We start from the raw sequence: 10,233 nt of genomic DNA on the forward strand, positions 1-10,233 counted from the left end.
CAATTAGATACAGAAAAATATCTTCAAATTAATTATTCTTGTTAAAATAACACAAATCAGTGATTAAGAGTTAAATTCTAAAATTAGTATAAAGCCCTATAAGATTTAGATAAAACAAGGATGACAACATCCATAAATGCAAAGCTCTGAAACGGAAGGACAAGCGAACATTAACACTTGTAGAGTTTCAGAACTGAATAATTAGAATTCAATACAAATAAATTTGTTGAAAAACTGCTTTAATACAGGATAATAATTAAGGGCATACTTAAACTTTTTTAATTTGATTATAGAGATCTTTCGCTTATAACATTGTTCTTTGTTGTCCTATGAATCAGTAATAAAAAAATCAGATAATCATATCATATTAAAATTTGCTGTTAAAAATCCACATGTTTTATACGTATGTACGGAAATTTTGGTAACGATTATAGAGTTGCTACGCTTTTTAAATTGTACCTTACTAATACATAAATCACCATGCATAGTTTGAAATCGAGGGGACAAGTTTAAGATGTCGGACGTACTGACTGACCATAATTATAGAAAAGCTTCACTTTTAAAAAATGATAATTTTTTGAAATTTTTTATTATTTTGAAAAAATTCTAATTACCTGTTTATTATATTAGTTGCAATGAAGAGGCGGAAAAGAATTTAAATCAATACAAACATTTCATTGTAAAGCTTGATCTGATAATTAATAATTATTATTGTGTGAGAAATCAAAATAGTAAAACTCAAAATTAGATTTTTATTCAACATAGTTTAAATGAAAAAGAAATTGTTTTACCGCAATCTTGTGAATTTTTTTTTATGTAAATGTGTTAAAGAGTTGACAAAAAGTATACATCAACAAAAACTTAGACAAACTTTTGTGTTCTATGTCATATGTTCTTTTTGTAAAGTGTTACCTTTAAAAGCATTTACTTGTGATTTTATGATGATTTTTTATATTCGTGGAACTAAAAAACACCAATTTATAAAATTACTTGCTCTGTTTCCTGCATAGTCCACTTAGAACAAAACTAAATACAAGAACTCATATAATTAAATTAGAATATTAACTGAATAATGAAAAGTAAAAAACACACACAAAAAAAACAGTTTACATAATGATATCTGTAGTTAAAAGTTTTTGTAATTAACATCAAACCATGAAGGTCATACAATCATATAGAGAGAGGATCTTCATCAAGAGTTTCTTCTTCTTTCATTTCAAGTTTAATATTAGCTTCGCCACAATCAACAAAAATGGTAGAAGCAGAAGGTGGAACTATTTTTTTAGTAGTTTGTAACTTCTTCAGATGTCCAGCCGATTTTTATGTTGTGAGAGGTTTGAACTAACGTTAAAAGATTTCTTGCATAATTCACAAGAGTATGATTTCTCACCAGTGTGGGTCCTCTTATGGCGAGTTAAATTATGATTAGAAAAGAAAGCTATCTCACTGTTCACATGTATTACAAGAGTATGGCTTCTCACCAGTGTGGATCCTCTTATGGCGAGTTAAATTATGATTAGAACAGAAAGCCATCTCACATGTATTACAAGAGTATCTCTTTTCTCCACCTGTATGGAACCTTTCTCCTGTATGGATCCTCTTATGAACTAATAACTCGCCATTTGTACGGAAAGATTTTTTACATATATCACATTTGAATGGTCTTAAACCATGAATTGTCTTGTGTCGGTTAAAACTATCAGTCTGTGAAAATGTCATGTGACATAATTCACATTTGAATGGTTTTTCTTTTGTATGTAGAGTATCCATATCAATTTCACCTAAAACACAATTAGATAAGACAATAAAGGGTTAAAAATATCTATTATTAATTGAAAATAACATAAAAAAAATAAATATGAGCCAAATTTTCTTAAATAATATTTTTAAATTCATGTAAATCTATCAGAGATTTACATGATTTACTGATTTTTATGTTAGTTGCAATGAAAAAGAATTTAAATCAATTGAAAAATTTCATAGTCAAACTTTACCTGAAAATAATAGTTAATTAAGTGAGTTAATGTTTACCTTTCTCAGAGCTAAAAGACAGATGGACAGTTAACTTCGAATTACAGAGTAGCTACGATACTAAAAATACTACCCAGACTTTAAGATTTCTTTTAGAACAGAATCTATTTCATGTTTAGTGAATTTTTTTTCTGTAGAGAGACATCCTACCTCTTTTATATTAGGATTCTATCAAACATTTTAAAAGCTAAACTTTTCTATAATTAGGGTCTGTCCAAACGTCTTATAGTTAATTATCTAAGTAAGGTATATAAGTTCTATTGATTTCAAACTTGGCATGATGATATCTGTAAAATTTAGATAAATAATATGTTAAGTTTAAATTTTGGGCTCAATAGTAGCTGAGTATCCACGTGTATATATTCAGCTACTATTGGGGTCATTTTTGGATGTTCAACTACTTTTGGGAAAATATGTGGATATTCAACTAATAACAATATTGTGACAAAATTCTCATAGAAATTTTGAAATTAAGATGACAATTCTAACAACATACTTTAATTTCATATCCATAATGGACAAGCGATGTAGAGAAGATTTGCTTTTGAAAATACCAATAGGAAACTACCGTGGATATTCAACTACAATAGGGGAAAAGTGTGGATATTCAACTACCATAGGGAAATATGCATGGATACTCAGCTACTAGTGGGCAAAATTTAATTAGGAAGCATTTTTAGGGACAAATAATTGTCAAAAAAATATGTTTACAAATACATGAAATAAATATGTATACAAATAATTCATATTCACCTTATTTTTTAGGTATAGGTTTCCACAAAAACGGGTTTTAGCATTTCATTCTTTTTTTTTCTGAATCAAAATAAGAATAATGTAAGATATAATAGATTAGATTTATTATTCTTGGGTGTAAATACTAGAAAAAAAACAATAATAAATGAATTAAATGAGTATTATATACAGTCAAATTTTATTGATATGGTTAAGTTATATTTTTTTGTTTTTTCCAAAATGGCTGTTTCCTAAAAAGTAGGAAGTATGCAGTAATGTGTATTCACACATTGTTTTCATACAGGCCAAAAGACAAAAAAATAGAAAAAAAGATAATAAGCAATAGATAAAATCATATTGGAGAGGAAAGAATGATAATAGGAAGGATTGATTAGGGCATACAAGTCTAACACCATTATTGCAATAATAGAAATTTAAGAAATTTTCAACAAATAAATTTTAACTAATTTATCTTAATAACTTAATAAAAGAACAATACAATGTTCCTCATGCAATAGGTGAAGAATTAAAATAATACATATTATACAAAGTTAGATTTTACAGAAACTGTACCAGAGCAAAACAAATACAAAAATTACTTAAAGAAAATAATATACATTGGATAGGTAATGAAATGTAAAAAAAATACAAATTTTATACATAGTGAGTCAAATATGTATTTGATATCATTATTTTATAATATTTGTGAGTAACATTAAATCTACTATGAATAAACTTTTACATATTAGCATTTAGTTTATTACATTTTAATCTTGTGTTCAACAATATCAATATTGTTGACTATATCCTCATCAGAATTCTGTTCACAAGAAAGAGAATCTTCATAAATAATTTCTTCTTCTATTTCCTGTTTATACGCCATAGTTTCTTCAACATTCTCAGCCTGCATGTTGATAGATAGAGGATCTTCATCAAGAGTTTCTTCTTTTATCTCTAGTTTTACATCAGATTCAACACAATCAACAAAACTTGTAGAGGTAGAAGGTTTTACTGTATTCATAGATGCATGTAACATATCAAGATGTGAAGCTGTTCTGTTGTGCAATAATAAGTCAGAATTAAAGCAAAATGATTTTTGGCACAATTTACACTGAAATTGTTTCTCTCCTATGTGAAACATTTTGTGTGCAGTCAAATGGTTAAGCTGATGGAATGACTTTTCACATAAATCACATGAGTATGGCTTATTATCTGCTTTATCTTTATCTTCTGTTGGCTCTTTTATATGGATCCTTTTATGTACAGTTAAGTCACCATTCAAACGGAAGGCTTTTTCACATAAATCACTTTTGAATGGCTTCTCACCTGTATGGATCCTTTTATGGTCGGATAAATGACTTTGCATTGAGAAAGTCTTTTCACCTAAATGGATCATATTATGACGATTTAATGTTTCCTTTCGTGAAAATGCCTTTTTACATGTAGCACAGGAGTATGGCTTCTCACCAGTATGAATTCTCACATGTCTTGTCAAATGACCTTGGAGTAAGAAAGCCTTTTCACATGAATCACAAGAGTATGGTTTCTCTAATGTATGAGTCCTCTTATGGACAGTTAAAGCAATTTGCTGTGAGAAAGCCTTATCACATGTATCACAAGAGTATAACTTGTGAATCCTCTTATGAGCTACTAGCTGTTGATTTGTACGGAAAGCTTTTTCACATGTATCACAAGAGTATGGCTTTTTAACTGTATGTATTCTTTTATGTACTGTCAAATTACTCTTGTCTGAAAATACCTTTTCACATATATCACATTTAAATGGCTTCTCAATTGTGTGAATCCTTTTATGACGTGCTAAATCATCTTTTCGTGAAAAAGTTTTTTCACATCTATCACAAGAGTATGGCTTCTCTCCTGTATGGATCCTATTATGTCTTGTCAAATCACCACTTAAACAGAAAGATTTTTCACATGTACCACATTTAAATGGCTTTTCTCCTGTATGAACTCTCATATGCTTTGTTAATTCAGTTTTAAGGGAGAATTTCTTTTGGCAAACATCACACGACAACATGATAGATTGTGAATTGTTCTGGCACCTGCAATAAAAAGTATATAACAAAATTACTGAGGAGAAAATAAAATAATTATTTTTTTACTACTAGCTGTAAATAAAGTGGGTAGGTGGGGGTAAATATATATATACTGTAAATTTGCTGGATTTTTATAAATGGCAGTTACCCTGGGGAGGGGATTTTTAACCAGCGAATATTTCTTATTTTTATGATTTAGGGGGGTGGAGGGAGATTGTTTGTGTGACGCTTTGAAGAAATGTTCCTTATTCTAACAAAAGGAAATAGAATCGTTCCAAGAGCATTTTCCGACTATAGTTTTGTACAACACTCAAACCAAAAGTACAAAAACAATATTCCTAGACTTTAAGATATATTTTTCTGAATCATTTCAGTGGTAAGCAGAGTCTCTTTATGTGGCCAGACAGACACTAACTTACTTTCATTTGTTAAAAAAAAAACAATACCTATATTTTTTATGTTTCTACCTATTGAATACAGTTTTATTATTTTGATTCTCAATTCATTTTCTTTTCAGTCTGAAAATAAATATAATAATAATTTTACAGATAACACTATTTCAATTTTGAAAACAAAAAAAATGTGAGAAAATGAGAAAAATATATTGATTACCTAACAAAAATTAAAGAGGGTATACACATTTTGGTTTTCAAGAGAAGGACAGAAAAAAATATATAACAGTATCTACATTGAAATAAAATTCATTTTTACAATTTTAAATCAATTAAACTTAGATTACGATAAAATGGATATGTACAAGGTAGCCCTGTAGGGTTAGAACAACACAGGTTTATGTTTTTGATTAAAAAATGAATTTCAATTTTCTACCAAGTAGTTTTTTAAATATCACGATTCATATTTTTTTATATCTGCAACATAGATGCCTGTATTATTCCCACAAAAACAACATGACAACCATTTTAGTGCTTAATTATAAATAGATATTCATCAAGCAAACAAAATATGTACAATACTACCTATTTTCACATTTTTAAAATGTATATGTACAAAAAAAACATTTTTTTCAAACAATTACGATTTATTCTTTCAAATTGATCTTGGAGAAGTAATATTATTTACATATTTTCAAATCTTAAATACAAACATATATATTTAATAAAGCACTTGTTAAATGTCGTTTACAAAAAGTTTGCAATTTAGGTTAACTCATTTATCAAACTTTTTTATTTCTATCTACTTCAACAAATTCTTCACTCTTAATTCCTTCTTCCTCTTTTATAATTACTTCCACACTCTTAGCCTCCAACTTTATAGATATAGGATCCTCATCAAGAACTTTTTCCTCTTTTATCTCAAGTTTTATATCAGCTTCAACAAAATCAACAAAACTGGTAGAAGCAGAAGGTGGATTTATAATTTTAGTAGTTTTTAACTTATGGAGATGTCCTGCTGATTTATAATGCTTTGACAGGTTTGATTTATCATAAAAAGATTTCTGGCATAATTTACAAGAGTTCGGCCTTTCTTCTGTATGGATCATCTTATGGTCATTAAAATGACTTTGCTGTGAAAAATTTGACATCTCTTTTGCATGAATCTTCTTATCGGCAATCATAGTTTCTTCAACATTCTCAGCCTCCTTGTTGATAAAGAGAGGATCCTCATTAAGTGTTGTTTCTTCTTTTATTTCCAGTTTTAAATCAGCTTCGCCGCAATCACCAAAACTGGTAGAAGCAGAAGGTGATAATGTATTTTCAGTAGATTCTAACTTCTTGAGATGTCCAACTGATTTTTTATGATGTGACAGGGTTGATCTAGCATTGTAAGATTTCTTGCATAATTCACAAGAGTATGGACCATACTCTTGTGAATTATTTGGCACCTCTCCTGTATGGATCCTTTTATGCATAGTTAATGAACTTTTTTGCGAGAAGGCAATTTTACATGTATCACAAGAGTATGGCTTCTCTCCTGTATGGATCCTAATGTGGATTGTTAACTCTTTACTTGTACGGAAAGCTTTTTTACATGTATCGCAAGAGTAAAGTTTCTCTCCTTTATGGATCCTCTTATGGTCACTTAAATGACTTTGTCGTGAAAAAGCTTTGTCACATGTATCACAAAAGTATGCCTTTTCTACTCTTGTATGAATCCTCTGATGTGCAGTTAACTCTTGATTTGTACGGAAAGTCTTTTCACATGTACCACAAGAGTATGGCTTCTCTTCTGAATGGATTCTCTTATGAAAAGTTAAAGCACTTTTTTGTGAGAAAGCTTTTTCACATGTATCACAAGAGTATGGCTTCTCTCCTGTATGGATCCTTTTATGTTCAGTTAAAGCACTTGTTTGTGAGAAAGCCTTTTCACATGTATCACAAGAGTATGGCTTCTCTCTTGTATGGATCCTTTTGTGAACTGTAAGGTGCCAACTGTCTGAAAATGCCATATCACATGTATCACACTTGAATGGCTTCTCTCCTGTATGAATTCTCATATGTCTTGTTAAACTACTCTTCGTAGAGAATTGCTTGCCGCAGATATGACACTTGTTCATGATGGTTTCTTAATTGTTCTTGCACCTGGAATAAACAATATTTAATGTAATAATTGAATAGGAAACAATGATTTTTGACCTAATTATTTTATATACTAAGGTGTCCGAACATCCGTCACTATGTAGGTAAAATTATTAGAACTACTTTATGAACCCCAACTTTTTGTCCAACTATTTCCTTCTTTATCTTCTCTCTCTCTCTAGTCACATGAGAGCGCCCATCTATATACATGACACACACAAAATACCTAATACATAATATAGTACCTTACAAATACATAAACTTATAACAATCATGTTTTTTTCATGTTTTTGGCTTGTTGTGGTTTGTAAATGTATTAAAGAGTTGACAAAAAGTATACATCAACAAAGGCTTAGACAAACTTTTGTGTTCTATGTCATATGTTTTTTTTTGTAAAGTGTTACCTTTAAAACATTTACTGGTGATTTTATGATGATTTTTTGTATTCGTAGAACTAAAAAGCACCAATTTATAAAAGGGGGAGGGGGGGGGGGGGTTTAATGCAACCATCTCGTAATCAATGTATAAATGGAACTTAGAATTCGAATTTCGATCTGAAATTTTGCATGAGTAATCCTTGGTAGGTCTATTTTCCCTAAATCGAATAAAAAGTTGGAAAAAGTAACGGCTGGCGGCTCAGCCGTTAAGCCGGTTTTTGGCTATTTTCAGGGCAAATCCATCATTAATTACAGAGGAATCAACTTTTTGAATGATAGTTTTTCATTATTCGGTCTAAAAATGATACTCTTGGCATTTTATAGCTTCTACCAGCCTTTTTAAGTCGATTCTAGCTGTTAAACAGCTGGTACTAGAAATTATTAAAAGTTAATTGGTGTTATTATCGATAATTTTGCCCTAAAAAAGCCCCAAACCGGCTAAACGGCTGAGACGGCAGCCGTTAGCCGATACTTTTCCAACTTTTTGTTCGATTTAGGGAAAATAGACCTACCAAGGATTACTTATGCAAAATTTCAGAACGATATTCGAATTCTAAGTGCCATTCATACATTGATTACGAGATGGTTGCATTAAAACACCCCCACCCCCCCTTAGAACATAATGATTTTTTTGTCTAAAAAACTTAATTAACCCCCTATTAAATGATTGAGATGTCAAAAAAGGGGGCGGAGCAACTGTCATAATTAATCCTTTTCATAAATAAGGGTAAATAAATAACCTAAAATTTGCAAATAATCAATTCATTTGATAGTATTTTTTGCCATATAAAATTGATAGGTATTTTTTGGTGGAATAAAAAAGAAATAATTAGTTAACTTGTTTTTCTTTGTGTATTATTATTCAGTTGCCAGAAAAACATAATATAACCATCCAAAAATTATGAGAAACAAAAAAAACTCTTTTTCTTAGTCACTTTTTCAAAACTTTAGCTCTAAAAATCTCCGGAGTTAATGGAGGTAAAATTAAATTTTTTATATCTACTTATGTGGAAATCTATAGAGAACAAGGACATATACATTTTTTAATAATTCATTGAGAAATAAATGCTGCAGATGCTAAAAAATACTTTTTCGAGGGTCATAATGTATACCCTCAAAAAAGTAATTTTTAGCATCTGCAGCCCTTATTTCTCAATGAATTATTAAAAAATGTATATGTCCTTGTTCTCTATAGATTTCCACATAAGTAGATATAAAAATATTTTTTTTACCTCCATTAACACCGGAGATTTTCAGAGCTAAAGTTTTGAAAAAGTGACTGAGGAAAAAGTAACTTTTAACATGAAACGACTTTTTTAGCAAAATTAAGGTAGAAGTCCTTTTATTTTTGTTACTTGCAGAAACTTTATACAAAAATGAAATAAAAAATTTAGGCTTTCAGTAAAAAGCATTTTTTTACACATATTTTTAGAGTCTTTTTAGTTTAATGATATTTTGAAAAACTTACTTATTAGGCAAATTTGTTTTAGATTAAAAAACCAAATAAATCTTTATGAATATAGTAGGAAAATTGTTTGTTTTTCATAATCCTAACTTTAATAACAAAAAAGTTATAAAGAAATAAAATTAGAACGTAATGATTATTTAGCCTAAAAAACTTAATTAACCCCCTATTAAATGATTTAGATGTCAGAAAAGGGGGCGGAGCAACTGTCATAATTAATCCTTTTCATAAATAAGGGTAAATAAATAACCTAAAATTTGCAAATAGTCAATTCATTCAGTAGTATTTTTTGCCATTGATATAAAATTGATATTTTTTGGTTGAATAAAAAAGAAATAATTAGTTAAATTGTTTTTCTTTGTGTATTATTATTCAGTTGCCAGAAAAACATTATATAACCATCTAAAAATTATGAGAAACAAAAAAAAATTCTTTTTCTCAGTCACTTTTTCAAAACTTTAGCTCTAAAAATCTCCGGAGTTAATGGAGGTAAAATTAAAATTTTTATATCTACTTAAGTGGAAATCTATAGAGAACAAGGACATATACATTTCTTAATAATTCATCGAGAAATAAGGGCTGCAGATGTTAAAAAATACTTTTTCGAGGGTCATACTGTATACTATACCTGTTGGTTTCAATGAAAGCTTGAAGAATTACTCATTTATCATATTATTTCATTTCATTTTTTATCTGAAAAATAATAAGTATAATGTAAAAAACGTTTTATGGTCAACATTAGAATCAAAATAGAAAAACAAGAATTGGACAAAAGTAAAAATTGTGCCAAAGCAAAATAAAATACAAGAATTACTGGATCATGGAAAGTTAACAAAGTTATTTTAGGTTAGGGAAATGTTAATGATTAGATATTGGCCACACAGGGGCTAGAAATAGGAGAAAAGCTAATGTTAAAATGCGACAAAACCCGCCACTTTGTTTTCTATCCATGCTCCGAATTACTTTTAAAAAAA

The 10,233-nt window shown here is 29.2% G+C and overlaps 2 protein-coding genes across 2 annotated transcripts; both read right to left on the bottom strand.

The window, feature by feature from the left end:
- Window positions 1–3,462: 3,462 nt before the first annotated feature.
- Window positions 3,463–5,340, bottom strand: LOC145330232 (uncharacterized). The gene is made up of 2 exons (XM_080174842.1): window positions 5,267–5,340; window positions 3,463–4,826 (listed from the first exon to the last, which is right to left on the bottom strand). Exon 2 carries the CDS (start codon window positions 4,799–4,801, stop codon window positions 3,524–3,526), a length of 1,278 nt encoding a protein of 425 aa, XP_080030968.1. The 5' UTR covers window positions 4,802–4,826; window positions 5,267–5,340; the 3' UTR covers window positions 3,463–3,523.
- LOC145330231 (uncharacterized) lies at window positions 5,332–9,954 on the bottom strand. Its single transcript, XM_080174841.1, has 2 exons — window positions 9,888–9,954; window positions 5,332–7,360 (listed from the first exon to the last, which is right to left on the bottom strand). The coding sequence occupies exon 2, from the start codon at window positions 7,333–7,335 to the stop codon at window positions 5,995–5,997; it is 1,341 nt and encodes a 446-aa protein (XP_080030967.1). The 5' UTR covers window positions 7,336–7,360; window positions 9,888–9,954; the 3' UTR covers window positions 5,332–5,994.
- Window positions 9,955–10,233: the final 279 nt, after the last annotated feature.

The sequence above is a fragment of the Acartia tonsa genome, chromosome 10 (genome assembly GCF_053477335.1).
Source record: "Acartia tonsa isolate MP-2025a chromosome 10, ASM5347733v1, whole genome shotgun sequence".
Classification (NCBI taxonomy): Eukaryota; Metazoa; Arthropoda; class Copepoda; order Calanoida; family Acartiidae; genus Acartia; species Acartia tonsa.

Coding starts and splice junctions, on each gene's coding strand:
- LOC145330231 (XM_080174841.1), bottom strand. CDS start 7,335: ATGAACAAGTGTCATATCTGCGGCAAGCAATTCTCTACGAAGAGTAGT.
- LOC145330232 (XM_080174842.1), bottom strand. CDS start 4,801: ATGTTGTCGTGTGATGTTTGCCAAAAGAAATTCTCCCTTAAAACTGAA.